The following is an 18,432-nucleotide window of genomic DNA, read 5'->3' as shown; positions in this document are numbered from 1 at the left end:
TATCAGCACCTTAGCCATTAAATTGAAAGCAGGTCCTGGGTATGTGATGTATAAATGCACACTGTGCAAAAAATATTTATTAAAACATTTCTAAATGAAAAATCCGAGTGAATCCCCAGTATGCACATTAAGAACATACAAAAATGACAGACAGGAAAAGACCAGCTGATCCATCAAGCCTGTCCCATCCCATACTGACATGACACAACTTATGGGCACCATGACCTCCCCATCCGCTCTTCCACACGTCAGCCACGCAATCTCATGAGGCAAAAAATCAGAGGAAAAAACCCTATGCCAATTTATGGAAAAAAAAAATCTGGGAAATTCCACTCTGACCCTGAGGAACCAACAGAGACTGGGAAACACAACCTCAATACCCTATCTACCTTTTATACTTAGTGATGTCCGCCACAATCAGTAACTCATCTAGATTCCATTTTGAATGCTTGCAGAAAATCCGTAATCACTAAATAAGCTGGCAACTTGTTCCATTAGTCAATAACTCTGGAAAGAAATACCTCCAGACATCCAAACTAGTTCTCCTTATGTACCTCATACTCATGTTCCCTTGTCCTCCCTAACCTATTATCATTCCTACATTAGAACAGTGACTACACTTCAAAAGTACTTAATTGGCTGTAAAGTAGTTTGGGACATCCTGAGGTTGTGAAAGGAGCTATATAAATCCAAGTTCTTCCTTCCTTTCTTTTTTTCTTTATCTAATTCAAATAGTCTACACAGATGGACCAGATCTAATCCTTTCATTAGGAAAGCAAATGGTATGTTAGCCTTTATTACAAAAGGATTGGAGTATAAGAGTAGAGAAGTCTTACTACAATTATATAGGGCCTTGGCGAGACCACACCTAGAGTAATGTGTACAGTTTTGGTCTCCTTACCCAAGGAAGGATATATGGCTTGCAGAGAGTGCAAAAAGGCTCACTTGACTGATTCCCGGGATGAGGGGATTGTCCTATGAGGAGAGATTAAGTAGACTAAGCCTACATTTCCTAGAGTTTAGAAGAATGAGAGGTGATCTCATTGAAACATGTAAAATTCTTAAAAGGGCTCAACAGGGTCAACGCTGGGAGGATGTTTCCCCTGGCTGGGGAGTCTAGCACTAGGAGGTCACAGTCTCAGAATAAGGAGTCGGCCATTTAGGACTGAGGTGAGGAGAAATCTCTTCATTCAAAGCGTTGTGAACCTTTGGAATTCTCTACCCCAGAAAGCCGTGGATGTTCAGTCTATGAGTATATTCAAGACAGAGACCAATAGATTTTTGGATTCTAAGGGAATGAAGGGATATGGGAATAGTGCGGGAAAGTGGAGTTGAGGTCGAAGACCAGCCATGATCTTATTGAATGGTGGAGCAGGCTCGAAGGGCCAAATGGTCTATTCCTGCTCCTATTTCTTATGTTCTTATGATCATAATTGTAAAAGCCTCAATTAAATGTCCTTGAAGTCTAAGCTTTTCTAGAGTTAAAAGCCCCAGCTCTCTCAGCCTGTTGTGACAACTAACGGTCTTTAAACTAGATATCAATCTAGTGGCCCTCGTGAACATTTTCTAATGCCTCTATATCACCCACCACATGAGGGGACCAAAATTGGACACAGTACAGTATTTTAAATAAGGCCTAACCAAGGTCTTATACAAAGACAGTATAGTTTTTTTTGTTATATATTTGATCGTCCTGGCAATACATCCTAGCACTCTATTTGCCTTTGCAATAGCGTCACAGCACTGACCGTGAACCTTCAGAGATTAATGTACTGGGTTTTACTCCCGCATGGTTATTGTGGAATCCTCCTCGAGACATCAGTTCAACCCTTCGAGTGACACCAATGAGATAATTCAGTTCAGCAGCATTCAGCTCTCTGCACTGCTGAGTTACCTCATTGGATTTGGGCTGCCAAATGTCAGTCAGACTTTTGCATCATAGTTTGACCCGTTCATTCAAATGACTTAACCAAGTCACATTACAATATTCGGACTTCTGACTAGTCAAAAATATCCATTTTTTGCGACCCCTACGGGGGCGTACGAGGTGTGTACGCACCCGTAGGGGCTGTGAAATTCTGGGTTTAGGCATGCGAAGCGCATGTGCTAAAACCTGGAACTTGCAATCTGTCAAGAATCTTCTCGACAGATCCTCCGCATCCCTGGGAGATGGGCATCTGCAGGTGGAGAATTGCGCTATTTTCCCAACTTCCGCCCGCTGAATGCCTGTGAAATTCTTACGCCCGGTAAAAGCAGGAGTAAGGACTGCTTTTACCAGCATAAGAGTTTTAAAAAATAGAAAAAGAAAATTTTATCACTCATTTATACATTAAAAACCCTATCCAAAAGGTTAGCCCCTTTAAAACATATAGGGCCTGAATTTCCAATCGGAGGCTTCCTGCGGGCGGATGCCTCCGATCGGAAAAAATCTATGCACTTACCTGCTGGCTCCGTAGGTCCCGAGACTTCCGATCCTGCGCCTCTCCACTACGAAAAACACAGAGGCCCAGGTATCCCAGGGGCGCATGCAGAGCTCAAGCGTCCCTGGGATCACGTAGGCCATGGGGAACCAAAGAAGGGAATCCTCATCCACACTTTTGGCAGTTCTATACGCACAGATCTGTCAAGAGTATGAATGGGGATCACATTCAAAAACACACTAAAACATTAATTACATTTTTTAAAAACATCACATTTAAAATTAGTTAAAATTACATTAAATTCAATATTTTAAACAATAATTTAATTTTTGAAAAGATAAATAAATAAACTTTTAAATTATAAATGAGTGAAAAAATTTATCTTTATTTTTTTAAACTCTTATGCTGGTAAAAGCAGGCCTTATCCTGCTTTTATCAAACATAAGATTTGTAAAGGTTTTCAGCGGGTGGAGGTTGTGCAGAAAGCGGAACTCTCTGCCCGTGGATGCCCATCTCCAGGGCAGGCGTCCAATCTGAGGATTCTTGACAGATCGCAAGTCACAGAATCACAGAATCACAGAAACCCCACAGTGCAGATAGAGGCCATTTCGGCCCATCGAGCCTGCACCGACACATATCCCACCCGATCCCCATAACCCCACGTATTTAATCCCCCCTAACACTAAGGGTCAATTTATCATAGCCAATCAACCTAACCCGCACATCTTTGGACTGTAGGAGGAAACCGGAGCACCCGGAGGAAACCCACGCAAACACGGGGAGAATGTGCAAACTCCACACAGACAGTCGCCCGAGGCCAGATTTGAACCCGGGTCCCTGGCGCTGTGAGGCAACAGTGCTAACCACTATGCCACCGTGCTGCCCTTCACATGCCTAAACCTGGCACTTGCGCAGCCCCTACGGGACACCCGTGGGCATCGGAAACTCCGGCCCATAAATTGTTTTTTTTGAAAAAAAATTACATTTTTGTTTAAAATATTTAATTAAATTGTAGCGATTCGTGTGTATCACCACTAAATAATCGAGTTCGACTTCGACGAACTATAAATAAGTTGTTTATTTACAGGAACAGGTTAAATACAACAGATAAGGTAGCAGGTAAGATGGCTGACTGTAGGAGCACCGTGGTGTAGGTCTTTCCCCAGCGGGGGCGCCACGAGGACTGACTAGAAGTTTCCGAGCTCAACTGCTAGCAGGTTCCGAGCTCAACTGCCAGCAGGTTCGGAGCTCAACTGCTAGCAGGTTCCGAGCTCTACTGTTGGAAGGTTCCAAGCTCTGACATCATCACACAGAGTATAGGAGAGAAGCCTGAGTGCAGTAATAGATACGTACAGTACAGTAAGGTAAGTTAAAGGGAATTATGTATCTCAATATAAGGGACAACCGGTGGTACCGCCACATAGGCCCCCCCAGAATTCGCTTTAACAAAAGTCCAAGGATGAGATGGTCTGACGCTGGTGGTCTCGGCGGTCGTGCTCTCTCGGCTTGGCGAGCGAGTTCCGAAGATGCTGCTCGTGAGGGGATCCTTACGCGCGTCGTGGCGAATAAAGTGTATCCGTCAGGCGAAGGACCGTGGAGACGTGCGAAACAGCAGGCCTCGTCAGAGTGACGGGCAGGTTGGGCGAACGCGGGCGATGACTCTGTTGACGTTGGAGCAAGTCCTTGTTACGACGAACTCTGCAGGAATGCCAAACGAACGTTCCAGAAGGACTTGACAGGCGAGGTGAGTGAACTCACCGACAGGTGAGCGAAACCTTCAGGAGGCTGGAACACGCAGAATGGTGCGTGCCATAGTGCTTCGACGTTAACACAACAGAGGGTGAAGAGTTACTGCGTTAACCTGTGATCGGTGAGGCTAGCAACTTTCACGTGGCTGATCGCGGCCGCAGGATGCCCGTTGGACCCGTCCTCGATGTGTGCAGCTTTAGTAGACGTTTGCGTTTGTTAAAGGGAAAACTGGAGAAAGGGCGGCAACGGTCCAGGTTGTTGTTGCTTTCAGGAGGGGTTAACTCTGCCTGGAGGGCGGCAACACTTGTAGCAGTTGTAGATTTAGGAGAAAACAGCCGGGAGGGCGGCACGCCTTTTGTTCACGCCGAATCGTGTAGTAGGTAACACAACCAGCAGGCTGAAGGGCTGGTGCGTCGTCGGCGGAGTCGTCGTCGTCGTTTTTCACGAGGGATGGGTCCTCGTGCGCGAGGAGTGGGTCCTCGTGTTTCGCGGGGGTGAGTCCTCGTGGTATCCCCGCAGGGCGCGCTCCGATTTTGTGGGCCCGAACATGCTGTACCCCGCGCTTGGAGAGATGTACACTTGCTGTTGCTTTGGACGTAGAGGCAGACGATCCGTGTGGCAGTAGGAAAGACGAGTACGGGGACCGTAAGCAAGTACGTGGTCGGCGCCACATCGATGTTCTCGTCGAACGGGGCTTCTACCTTTATAAAGCACGAGGGAGACTGTGGCTCCCTGGATTGCGGTAGCGACAGCAAAACGGCTGGCGCTTCCATGGCGTGCTTCTTTTGTGAAAATTGCTCACAAAAAAACGGGGTCCGGTTGAGTTTTGTCCATGTCAAACGGGATCTGCTCCAGACTGTGCTTACCTTGCAAATACGTTCGCAAAGACGGGGTCGCCTTTGGAGGAATCGATGTTAGGCGGTTGCTGTTCCGTGGTTGTTCGTCGGTCGTCTTGTGGGAAGACGAGGTTCAGGCGCGCGTTGCTACCGTGAAAATCGTTCACGGATACGGGTTCACCAATTGTAGTGTTGGAATTGATGAGCTACCATACTCACGTCGTTGGGTCACCAATGTAGCGATTGGTGTTCGTCGGTCATCTTCTGTGAAGACGAGGGTCAGGCTGCGCGTTGCTTCCGTGAAAATCGTTCACGGATACGGGGTCACCAATTGTAGTGTAGGAATTGATGAGCTCCCGTACTCACGTCGTTGGGTCACCAATGTAGTGATTCGTGTGTATCGCCACTAAATAATCGAGTTCGACTTCGACGAACTATAAATAAGTTGTTTACTTACAGGAACAGGTTAAATACAACAGGTAAGGTAGCAGGTAAGATGGCTGACTGTAGGAGCACCGTGGTGTAGGTCTTTCCCCAGCGGGGACGCCACGAGGACTGACTAGAAGTTTCCGAGCTCAACTGCTAGCAGGTTCCGAGCTCAACTGCCAGCAGGTTCGGAGCTCAACTGCTAGCAGGTTCCGAGCTCTACTGTTGGAAGGTTCCAAGCTCTGACATCATCACACAGAGTATAGGAGAGAAGCCTGAGTGCAGTAATAGATACATACAGTAAGGTAAGTTAAAGGGAATTATGTATCTCAATGTAAGGGACAACCGGTGGTACCGCCACAAAATGACATTTTAATTAATTTTAAATATGTAATTTTTTAAACATTTATTTAATGTGTTCATGTATTTTTTAAAGTGATCCCCATTCATACTTATGGGAGTTCCGTATGTACAGAAATTCCATAAGTGTGAATGGGTATCCCTTCTTTTATTGGTTGGGCTGACCCACGTGATCCCAGGGGCGCTTGCAAACCGCATGCGCCCCTGGGATACGTGGGCCTCTGCCCGCACGTACCCGGAAAGACCCAGGATCGCAAGTCTTCATACCTCCAGGGCCACCAGGTAAATGCATAGATTTTTTACAGGTCGGAGGCATCCGCCCACGGGAAGCCTCCGATCGCATATTTTGGGCCTTGGTCTTTAGAGCTTAGTTTAGCCAGTCATGAATTGACTTAAACTTATGTGAATTCCCACCTCATTCTCAAACTGATGGAAAGACAATGCACATTAAATCAGGTGGAATGTTATTTTAACTTGAAATAAATAAATCAGAATTAAATGGTTGATTTTACAAATTTCCTCGCACGGATTCATAAAATCTACTGTTAAAAATAAAAATTGAGAATTTAATTAATTGGTTCTAAAATGGCTGCGGTGGCGAGTGGTCCGGTTTTGTAAGTGGTCCGATGAAATAAGTGCTGGGTCACTGATTCCTGACTCACGATTAATTAGGACTGAGTGGAGGATCTGTCAGATTCTTGTCGAGATCACCTTGTGTGGGGTTGGGTCGGTGGGGATAGCGCGGGGATCATTAGTTGCAGAAATCAACTCTGTTGTTGAGGGGACCCAACATTACTTTGGATTTCAACGGCTGAGCGGTGTCGGTAGGTAATCGTGGCTGGGCTCCAGCACCCCCGCCCCCCCCCCCACGCATTCCCCGAGAGGGGGTTCGCCAGGTTCAAGTGGATCTAAAAGAAAAAGACCATCTTTTTCTATCAGTTATTTAACAGAGGCGCTGTCATTGATTGGTTTCACCTCAGCTGTTGCTGCATCGCTTTGAAACTGACATCGCTATTGATACTAATATTGATCTGCCCCTTGGCTCCTGTCGATTTCTGATTTCTCCATGGTTCAGAATTTTTGGTTTATTTCTGAGAAACTTGCTTCAAGATTTTCTTTCAAACCGTCTCTTTATAGAATTTTCATATATATAGAATTTAAGAACTTATGGGAACAATGTTGATTGGAACTTCTCACTGCATCTTTTGACCAACCACCACTGACAACTGACAATAATCTGCTTCTACTTGACCTCAAGAAATACTTTAAATCATTGTCTCGGCTCCTGACATCTATTGGTCATTGACTACATCAACTTTTTCAGACTAATTCAAATCACGCTTTATAATCTAACATTTAATCATGCCTTTGCAACAATCCTAGTGTCCATCCGCGCGTGCGTTTTGGCTGCCACCGCGGATCCAAGCTCCATCACTTCAATCTCTCCCGTTTTTCTCTTTTTCATTATCCTCCCTTGGCCTTCATGTCTCCTTTTCTTTCTCTGCCTTTAAGTACTCTACTCTCACTAACCTCTATTCTCCACTACTCATTATCCTTCCTACTCCCCTGCCACCGCTCAAGGCTTGACCCCCACCTAAATAATACCACAGCTTCCCTCTGTGCCTCTCTTGGCATCCTTTGAAAGACCCACCAAGGCACTCCTCGCTGCCTCCTAGTGAGCAGCAATCCAAATTGCCTCGTCATACTCTCTCCCTGCTGTAAGCGCCTGCTGTGGGCTAATCTTGCCAACCTCCGCCCTGCTCTGCTTCCGCCAGTAAATTAGGTATCATCTCCCCTCTTCGCATTTCCCTTCAAAATGTACATTCACTTGCAGATAAGGGACTTGCCATCAATGACCTTATTGTGGATGATCAAATTGACATCATGGCATTGACGGAGACATGGTGGAGGGGTGATGACCAATGTACCCTCTAATTTTTGTTTTTGGTGTGTGGGCCCTTTAAATTTGCTGAGTGACTGCGCGTGCGTGGTATCTTTTCCAATGGCAGCAGCTGGTGAGCGGCCTGCGCGGGACCTCCCGACTGGCGCATCATAGGGAGAACACTGGTGATGACACCTTTCCCCTTAATGAAGCTTCCCCACCTTGCTATACTTTCCACCATATTCCATGCCCAAACTGCCACGGTGGTGGTGTAGCCCTTGTATCTCAATCACACCTTGGTCTGTCTCCCCACTTATCCAGCAACTTCTCATCCTTCAAGCATCTCACCTTGCTCCAGCCCTCACGCCTCTCTTTTAAAATCCTTGTTCTGTACCACCCATCCAAATACACCACCAATTTTTTCACTGAGATATCTTCTCTGCTTTCCTCCCTCTGCCTTTGCACCAAGCGACTTCTCATCCTCAGTGATTTCAACCTCCACCTCAACTCTTCTTGCACCCTCTCCTCTGAGTTCACTGCCCTCCTTTCCTCCCTTAATCGCTCCCTTCATATAAACTCCTCCACCCATATACACAGCCACCTCCTCGATCTTATCATCTCACGTGGCCTCGCTATCCCCTCCATAACCATCACTGACAAGGCAATCTCCGACCATTTCCTTATATCACTCTCTACCCATATTCCAATTCGCCTTCCCCCTCCTAACCCCACTTCTTTCTATATGGAAAAAACTCTCCCTAAAGTCCCTTACCACTGCACTTTCTAACTCCCAACTATCTAGCCTTTGGCCTACAATTCTTCATGACATTTCTGCAGCTATTGACTTACTAAATCACACCCTCTCCACTACCTTTGATGCCTTTGTCCCCACTAACATCATTACACTCTCCCACCCTAGTCACTCTCACTGGTATGCCCCTCATCTCCGCTCCCTTAAATCCAAGAGATGCAGACTTGAACGCCTTTGGCAGATAACTGGTCTAAATCATGCATCACCAGCTTTAGCTAGATTATATAGAGCACTACTGGGGGTCCTAAGAACATAAGAAATAGGAGCAGGAGTAGGCCATTCGGCCCCTCGAGCCTGCTCCGACATTCAATGAGATCATGGTTGATCTTCTGCCTCAACTCCATTCACCGACTCTATCGCCATATCCCTTGATGCCCTTACTAGTCAGAAATCTATCGACTTCTGTTTTGAATATACCCAATGACTGAGCCTCCACAGCTCTCTGGGGTAGAGAATTCCAAAGATTCACCACCCTCTGTGTGAAGAAGTTTCTTCTCATCTCAGTCCTGAATGGCCTACCCTTTATCCTGAGGCTGTGGCCCCTGGTTCTAGACTCTTCAGCCAAGAGAAACATTCTCCCAGCATCCACCCTATCAAGCCCTGTAACAATTTTGTATGCTTCAATGAGGTCCCCTCTCATTCTTCTGAATTCAAGAGAATACAGGCCTAGTTTACTCAATCTCTTCTCATACGACAGTCCCGCCATCCCAGGAATCAATCTCGTGAACCTTCGTTGCACTCCTTCTATGGCAAGTATATCCTTCCTGAGGTAAGGAGACCAAAATTGTACACAGTACTCCAGGTGTGGTCTCACCAAGGCCCTATATAATTGGAGTAAGACTTCTTTACTCCTGTACTCAAATCCTCTTGTAATGAAGGCCAGCATACCATTTGCCTTCCTAATGGCTTGCTGCACCTGCACATTCACTTTCAGTGACTCATGTACAAGGACACCCAGGTCCCTTTGAGCATCTACATTCCCCAATCTTTCACCATTTAGGAAATATTCTGCCTTTCTGTTTTTTCTACCAAAGTGGATAACTTCACAGTTATCCACATTATATTCCATCTGCCATGTTCTCGACCACTCACTGAGCCTGTCGAGATCCCCTTGAAGCCTCTTCACATCCCCTTCGCAACTGACACTGTCACCGAGCTTTGTATCATCAGCAAATTTGTTAATGTTACATTTAGTCCCCTTATCCAAATCATTGATATAGATTGTGAATAGCTGGGGCCCAAGCACCGATCCTTGCAGTATCCCACTAGTCACAGCCTGCCATCCTGAAAAAGACCCGTTTATCCCTACTCTTTGTTTTCTGCCTGTTAACCAATTCTCAATCCATGCTAGTATATTACCCCCAATTCCATGTGCCCTAATTTTGTTCACCAACCTCTTGTGTGGGACCTTATCGAAGGCCTTCGGAAAATCCAGATACACATCTACCATTTCCCCTTTGTCTACTCCACTAGTTACATCCTCAAAGAACTCCAATAGGTTTGTCAAACAGGATTTCCCTTTCACAAATCCATGTTGACTCTGCCCAATCTTACTATTAGTTTCTAAGTGCCCAGTTATTGCATCCTTTATAATAGATTCCAACATTTTCCCAACTACTGATGTGAGGCTAACAGGTCTGTAGTTCCCCGTTTTCTCTCTCCCTCCTTTCTTAAATAGCGGGGTTACATTTGCTATCCTCCAATCTGCAGGAACCATTCCAGAATCTGTAGAATTTTGGAAGATGACAACCAATGCGTCCACTATCCCAATGGCCACCTCTTTCAAAACCCTAGGATGTAGGTCATCCGGTCCTTGGGATTTATCGACTTTTAGTCCTATTAATTTTGCTGGTATTGTTTTTTTTTACTAATAATAATTTCTTTAAGTTCCACATTCTCACCACACCCTTGGTTTTCTCGTATTTCTGGGAGGTTTTTTGTGTCTTCCTCCGTGAAGACAGAAATAAAGTATTTATTTAATTTCTCTGCCATTTCCTCATTCCCCATTATAAATTCTCCCAGCTCTTCATCACTAAAACTGCCCACTATTCTAAGATCATCTAGGATGGCAAAAATAACACCAGGCTTCTTTTCTCCACCACTAACCATCTTCTCAAACCACCCTTCCCTGCCTCCTCCTCCCTCACCTCCAACAATAAATGCGAGGAGCTCAGGGACTTCTTTGTTAAAAAGATCGACAACATCCATTCAACTGCCTCTGCAACTTCCCTCCCTTCCCCTAGCCCTAACTTCCTCTCCAATTTCTCCCCCACCCTAACCCTAAATTTGCATATTTCTCTAATTTCTCTCCTATCTCCCCCCTCTTGCCCTTTCAAAGCTCATCTTTTCAATGAGACAGGCCTCCTGCTCTCTCAACTCTATTCCTACTAAATTGCTAACCACCCAACTTCCCTTCCTGGCTCCCATGTTAGCGGTTCTCTCTCCTCAGGTATTGTCCCCCTCTCCTCAATAAACCAACACTTGACCCCTCCGTCCTTGCAAATTATCGCCCTGGCTCCAACCTCCCTTTCCTCTCCAAAATTCTTGAACGTGTTGTCGCCTCCCCAATCTGTGCCCATCTATCCCAAAACTCCTCGTTTGAATCCCTCCAATCAGGCTTCCGTCCCCACCACAGTACCAAAACAGCTCTTACCAAGGTCACAAATAACATCCTAATTGACTGCAACAAAGGTAAACTAGCACTCATTGTCCTTCTGGACCTGTCTGCAGCCTTTGACACGGTTGAACATAAAATTCTGCTCCAATGCCTCTGCACCTTCATCCAGCTGGATGGGACTGCACTCATCTGGTTTCATTCCTATCTTTCCAGCTCCAACCATAGAATCACCTGCAATGGCTTCTCTTCCCGATCCCACACCATCACCTCTGGTTTCCCATAAGGATCTATCCTTGGCCTCCTTCCTATTTCTCATTTACATGTTGCCCCTTGGTGACATCACCCAGCGACACCATGTGAGTTTTCACATGTATGTTGATGATACCCAGCTCTACCTCTCCTCCACCTCTCTCAAACCCTCCACCATCTCTATACTATCAGACTGCTTTTCCGACAACCAGCACTGGATGAGTAGAAATTTCCTCCAATTAAATATCGGGAAGACCGAAGCCATCGTCTTCGGTTCACGCCACAAACTCCGTTCCCTTTCCACTGATTGGATCTCTCTCCCTAGCAACTGTCTAAGGCTGACCAAGTCTGTTTGCAACCTTGGTGACATATTTGATCACGAATTGAGCTTCCTACCTCATATCTGTTTTATCACCAAGGCCGCTCATTTCCACCTTCGCAATATCACCCATTTTCACCCTTACCTCAACTTATCTGCTGCCGAAATCCTCAACCATGCCTTTACCACCTCTAGACTTGACTATTCCAATGCACCCCTGGCCGGCTTCCCTAGTTCTACCCTCCATAAACTTGAGATCATCCAAAACTCTGCCACCTGTGTCCTAACTTGCACCAAGTCCCACTCACCCATCTCCCCTGTGCTTGCTGACCTCCACTGGCTCCCAGTTACCAACGCCTCGATTTTAAAATTCCCATCCTTGCGTTTAAATCCCTCCATGGCCTCGCGCCTACCTCTTCGACCAAGTTCCTGGTCGTCTGCTCTAAAATCTCCTTTTTGACTCAGTGTCAAATTTTTTTTTTTCGCTAACGCTCCTGTGAAGTGCCTTGGAATGTTTTATTACGTTAAAGGCGCTATATAAATATAACGTTGTTGTTGTAATAAAAGTGTAAACAAAAGTTATTCATGTATAGAAAAAGTGAGAATGAGATGGACAAGAGATGGAAAACTAAAGCAAACACAGGAAGAGCAGAAGTAAAGTTTTCCGAACTTCTTTCTAAATTCATCGCTAAGAGTAGCATATCTTAGTAAGAAAACATGATCACAATAATAAAGCTGCTCGTGACATCTCAGTTGCATTATAACTAAAATAAGGATTTTCCAGCATCATATAAATGAACTGAAATCTTTAAAAATTGGTCAGTTCAGGGAGCTGCAATTCCTGTAGTAGTTGACAGTATTAGGGTTAATAAATATTTTTTCAACTTTTACACTTACAAATGAGTGACTTGCTCTGGAATTTTCAGTTATCCTGCCCTGCACTCTGACTATCATTGAAGAGGTGCAGCAGGGTTGTAACTGCCTTCTAATGGTCTTACATGACCTCTTCGGGTCCAGAACAAGTGATAACAATTAATTTATTTTAGATTAATCACCTTATGAAATTATCAAAATAAAGTGGAAGTCAATATTGATGACAAGTATACATCTTCAACAGTGTCAAAATTACATCCTTAAGTAATTACAGCACATTATACAGAGCTTTAACCACTCACCAAGGACAATTTATCTCAGCACACAGACTTCTGCAGAAGATTCTGGCCAGTATAAACAAATCACCAAACCACTCTCCTCCCCCCTCCTCCCTCTGTTTAATATGCTGTATCACTGTTTCTTTCTAGCTTTGGAGTAAAAGGCATCAACTGTACTGATTTTTTTGGCATTATTTTCGTCCCCTCTTTAGGTGTCGAAGTAGATTTGACATACAATGAACCCTTTCAGGGAGAGTCTGCATTGCTAACTAAAACATTAAAAACTCCCCAGTAATTACATGACAGAATAAAAAAAATTCCAAAGAAATTATGTTATTAGAATATCATCAATAATCACTTGTGCAGTGAATAATGAACTAGATTGTGAGATGCCTTTAACAGTTTTGCAGAATATTCAGGCCAATAGTTCAACAGCATCAATTTTAAAATAACTGAGAAACCCATAATGCTAAAAAGGAGAGTGACTTGGACACTGAAGAAGTGGAATATTTCTCTATGCAAAAGAAATATTAGATATCAGCATGGAGGATATGGTACTAAGACTGGAAGGAGTAGTTGCCTGCACACAGCTACCAAAACCTTTACGGTGAAATGACTGTGAAGGGCAGGTATGCCTGCCAGATGGCTAAAGGCTGACACATTTGGAAAGTGATGGAATGGCTTCCAGAAAACAACTATGATGGGGATAATTTTAACCTAATCCACCCTGCAGGAAACTGACAGGATCGGACCGGCTGCCTGTTTTACACCACGCCCGAAGTCAATGAAAAGTTAAATCGGGCGGGGAGTAAAACAGCCGAAGGTTACAATCCCATCAGTTTCCTGCTGAGCGGGTTTGGTTAAAATGACCCCCTATAAATTGTTAAACCAGAGATGTGGGACTGTATGTGGAAAGATCTGAACAGAAAAACATCAAGGGTAGACAACTGTAGAATGTGGCAGAGGGGAAAGAGTGATGGTGAGATTTTGTAATAGCTATGACCAGCCTCATGGTCACTCTAGATTTCTACATGTTACATAATGGGGCCACGGTTGAAAGGTGTACAGACAACTTGTCTATAAATCTCGTAGGAAGTATGCAAGTGGGAGCCAGGGTCTTCTGCCTACCACTTTTTACTATCTGTTGGGAGGTGCCTGGCATCTATTTGGTAACACTCCCCAAGGCTGATCTGAACCAGGAAACCATGGGAGAAAATTGAGAGTGAAAGCTCGTGTTCCATCACTTCAACATGCTATGCACTGGTACAAAATGTGCTGCACCTTCAAGCTGCCATTCCATGATATTCTTAACATACAAAACCAATTACCAATAATGCAGTACAATAATTTGCACTGGAGAAGGTGCAAAAAAGATTTACAAGGATGATACCAGAACTGAGTGGTTATAACCATCAGGAAAGACTGAACAGGTTGGGCTTCTCTAGAAAAGCGAAGGTAGAGGGGTGACCTAATAGAGGTCTTTAAATTTATGAAGGTGTTTGACAGGTTAGACATAGAGAAGATGTTTCCATTTCTGGGGGGGAATCCAAAACTTGGGGTTATAAATAGTCACGAATAAATCCAATAAAGAACTCAGGAGAAACCTCTTCACCCAGAGAGTGGTTAGAATGTGGAACTCGCTGCCACGTGGAGTAGTTGAGGTGAATAGCATAGATACATTTAAGGGGAAGCCAGAAAAGTACATGAGGGAGAAAGGAATAGAAGGATATGCTGATAGGGTGAGATGTTTATGCTCATGTGGAGCATAAACACCGGCACAAATCAGTTGGGCCGAATGGCCTGTTTCTGTGCTGTATATTTTATATAATAAGGACTGGTGGAACAGTGTCCTTTCCCCTCTGGAGCTGCGATTTGAATCAAGCTCAGCCTTGTAAGGTAGAAAACTGCCTGTCTTTGCTGGGTGCGAGAGTCCTAAACAAAATTACTTTGGAGCAGTCTCAACATAGTTTAGTAAGCATGAGGCCACAGCACATGACTTCCCACAATTCAGTCTTACTCAAAGAAGCTACAAGGATGCCTGGTGTTAGACATGGATATATCACACTGATGCAGTAGGCAGAGCTCTTACAAGGCTGGGGTTAAGGCAAACTGCTGGCACAGAGCAGGGTGAGATTTACTCTGTAGAAAGCCACTCCTGTATCTGACCTGGTTGCTTGATGGTGACATTGTGTTATTCAGATTAGAAAAATGTATAATGTTGCAGCATCAGCATACCTTACTCTGAATGACAAAGAATGCAGGGTCATTCCTAAAATATACTTTAATTATTTATTTCCCTAATTCTTTTTTAAACTGGTGCAATTATGAATTAAAGATGAGTAAAATTAAGCCAATGGTACATTGTAACATCCAAAATGCATGATGAAATTAATGTCTGTGTTGAACACTGTAAATCACAATATTGGCCAATAAAGATTAAAAAGGAAGTATTTTTTTTAAAAGTTATAATTTGGATGAAAGAGTTAAACTTCCAGGGAAAATAATTTAAATATTGCATAATTCAAATGTGATTTTGAAAGATGTTATCACAGAGACATTTCTTTGTATGCATCTCTATTTTTAATACAATTTAGAAGCAGCTTTGTTCAAACAGTAAAAATATGGTGATGTCAGAGGTCATTTTGGTATATTTGAAGTTACTGATTAACAAACAGAAAAGATTCTCTATACCCCCTCTCACCCAGCCATTTCCTTCCTTGCAGGCTGCTTGCCACTACGTGTCTTCCCTCCATCTGGAAAAGCAACGTTTAATCCAGATCTCTTAATGACCTCCAATAGCACTACTCTGTAACTGACAGAATAATTCAAACCAGGTGAGTCAGACAATATTACTTCTCCCACCTCCACTCAAGAATATGAAATACCTTACTTCTGCATATTTAAGAACTCACCCATCTCTGCTAATCAAGATAACTGATGGGCATTATTGAGCTTCAAGTTCATGATTTGCTGGTGCTCAACAAATTCTGCTACATAATGCAGGATTATTCAAACCAATGATCTTATTTTTCACTCTTATTTATTTTCCCTTCAAGGAATATGGTAGAATATTTTCATTTTTGTAGAATTAATATGTTTGGTGATGTGCACTAATCAAGGTGGGAACGTCAGTGCAGAGAACTGAACACTTTTCCATTTTGTTCCTCATATCAACAAGCCCTTCCAGATGAAGTACAGTGTGGCCAGATGCAAACCCTTATCTAGTGTTTAAGCCCATTTAGTGCAAACTTGTACAAAATTGTAAGCATGGACATGCTTTGTGTTTTCTGTGCTGGCCCTTGTACTAAAAGGGAACCCAGTAGAGATGGCCCAAACTCATGTCACGTAATACCCTCAAGACTGACAGAGAGAGAAAACTTTCATTTTAACAATCTGGCCTGGTTTCAAACTCTGGTCCTGAGGTGAAAAGAAATGACTCATCCACTGCATTATCCGATCACTAATGCACTGTTCTGGTTTAAGAGTTTAAGTTTATTAAAATATACTTGTCAGTTGTGCACTGATTAACATAATTTATTATATGAGTTTCAAGCTATAAAATATAATTCTGTAAATACTATGCAATAGCAAACATTGTGTTCTGCAAAGTGCAACTGTGAGTTAATTCTCCAAGGAAAAAATCTCAGTGAAAATTTCAATAAAAGCATAGCAGCAGAAAGCTTTTATGACTTGAATTTTTCATCACTTATTTTTACTTCCTGTACCTTAATACTTCAACAAGAGGTAATCACATCACAGTGTGTTAAAAATACATAGCACCATTACTTACTATATACCAAAAAAAATCACAAATGTACTTAATATCACTTGTAGAAATTGCTAATTCTTAAAATCTGATATTTTTCTCAGCGTTCAATGTGAAAATAAAATGTATATTCATTCCATTTTCCACATCAGCCCAACACATGTATATTTTCTTTAATGCAAGGGCAGGCTCCAAGTGTTATGACAGTGCTGTTCAAAAACCAGCTGCTGGGAGAAGCATGAAAGTGGCATGGATTGACTCACTCTCTATTTTCCCTCCCTGCCTTCCTTGAGGGTATACCTCCCATCCATTCTGCACTTTTTCCCAAGTGCCCCCATAAACGAAGAATGGGAATTCACAATGTACAGAACTCTGTGCAAGAATCCACTTTTCAGTTCAGATAAAAATAAGGTTAAACAATTAACACCTTTATAACAATGCTTCTTTTGTAAATCATTTCCCAATATCATTTTGTTCACCCAAAAACTTGTCCAAATATTCAGAAAATAAAACCATTTCTCAAGAAACGTGCACAATTAACTTCAATAAAATGATTTATTAGTGTTTTATATTACTTGGAGTGTGCTGCTGAGTCGATTCCTTAAAGATACAAGTGAAACTGTGTACAACTATAACATTTTCCATTATATCACTAACAATTCAATTTTACTTTGATAATATGAAAGCCTAGGTCAGCTTCATCAAGTTGCCAAATTAAAAGGAGGATAGCTGAAGCTTATGATCTCAACTTTGATATAATTTGTTTTAACAGCATAACAGTAACTGCATGCATACTCACAAAATATGCCTATTTTCTATGATTTGTTACCGTTTTCTGTATCTCATACTCGTTTGTTTGGAATTCATGGATTCTTACACCATTCTTGATTTAATTTCAAAGCCATTACTATGATTGAGACACAACTGATTTTAGTTTAAAATTTCATGTTAACTCTTTGATAGCAAGAATCTTTCAAATAATTACTTACCTGATTACTAATGTTTTGCCATATTAAAAAGTTTTATTATTGTTTAAGCTTTAAAACATTCTTCATTTAAAAAAACATAACATATTTGCCATTAACAACTCTAGGTAAGCAAAGCAGACACACAAATATTGCCTATTTTGGAGAATAAATGACTCCTAGAAGACTGATGGTCTTTTTCGATTTTTTAAAATACTTATTTTCCCCCAACCTTTACCATTAATTGTAATATTCCATCAAGAACAAGGCTATACAGTAACAATAAAATGCTGAATATACGGAAGGGCATGGAGTACAATGAACATAAAGACCTGATGCACACAGACTACTACTGTTTTCAAAGGTTCAAATCAACATTTTTTACCTATTATTTAAAAAAAACGGACTAATTTTCAAAGACAATGACAAGAGAGCTACCCTGGCTGTTTAACCATTTCTGCTGATCAATTCTTGTCTAAACCCCAGGAAGAGCACGGCTACTTACATGGCACTGTCCGCAGGTACAGGTTATCGCGGATAATCTGCTGAAGCTCGTGGTCAACCGAACCTTTTTGGAACCGTAAATTGAGGTAGTGACGAAGGTCCTTGTCAACAGTACCCCCTGCAAAAACGAAATACAAGTCACATTTAGTACTCCTGGAAACACAGCACAGCCGAGAGGGAGACGGGAAGCGGGAAAGAGAACCCTCTGCTGTCTCGACTCGAGCGTTTGCTGAATGCTCGAAGCTGGGAGGCGGGTTTGATCAAATGTCACCCAGGTCTGTACCGGTACATCCCTCGCGTCTCTCTCATCAGCAAAATAGGTCATTCACACAAACAATGCAAGGTTCAACAGCTAACGAAAACTCGATGTATTTACT

The 18,432-nt window shown here is 43.0% G+C and overlaps 1 protein-coding gene across 27 annotated transcripts in view; it reads right to left on the bottom strand.

Annotated features, from left to right (window-relative positions):
- Positions 1-18,432, bottom strand: part of magi2a (membrane associated guanylate kinase, WW and PDZ domain containing 2a) — an 888,182-nt gene that overhangs the window by 615,762 nt on the left and 253,988 nt on the right. For all 27 annotated transcript variants that reach the window (XR_015081568.1, XM_086010373.1, XM_086010375.1 and 24 more), the window contains one exon: positions 18,057-18,173. Coding sequence is in view for 20 of the 27 variants with exons in the window: in XM_086010373.1 (XP_085866499.1) it covers positions 18,057-18,173 (117 nt within the window). In the remaining 7 variants the exon portion in view is untranslated. The remainder of the gene's footprint in view (positions 1-18,056; positions 18,174-18,432) is intronic.

The sequence above is a fragment of the Somniosus microcephalus genome, chromosome 17 (assembly GCF_052327205.1).
Source record: "Somniosus microcephalus isolate GS21.2 chromosome 17, FLI_Smic_1.0, whole genome shotgun sequence".
NCBI classification, from domain to species: domain Eukaryota; kingdom Metazoa; phylum Chordata; class Chondrichthyes; order Squaliformes; family Somniosidae; genus Somniosus; species Somniosus microcephalus.
Note: the sequence above shows the minus strand (reverse complement) of the source record. Positions and strands in the feature narration are given on the sequence as shown.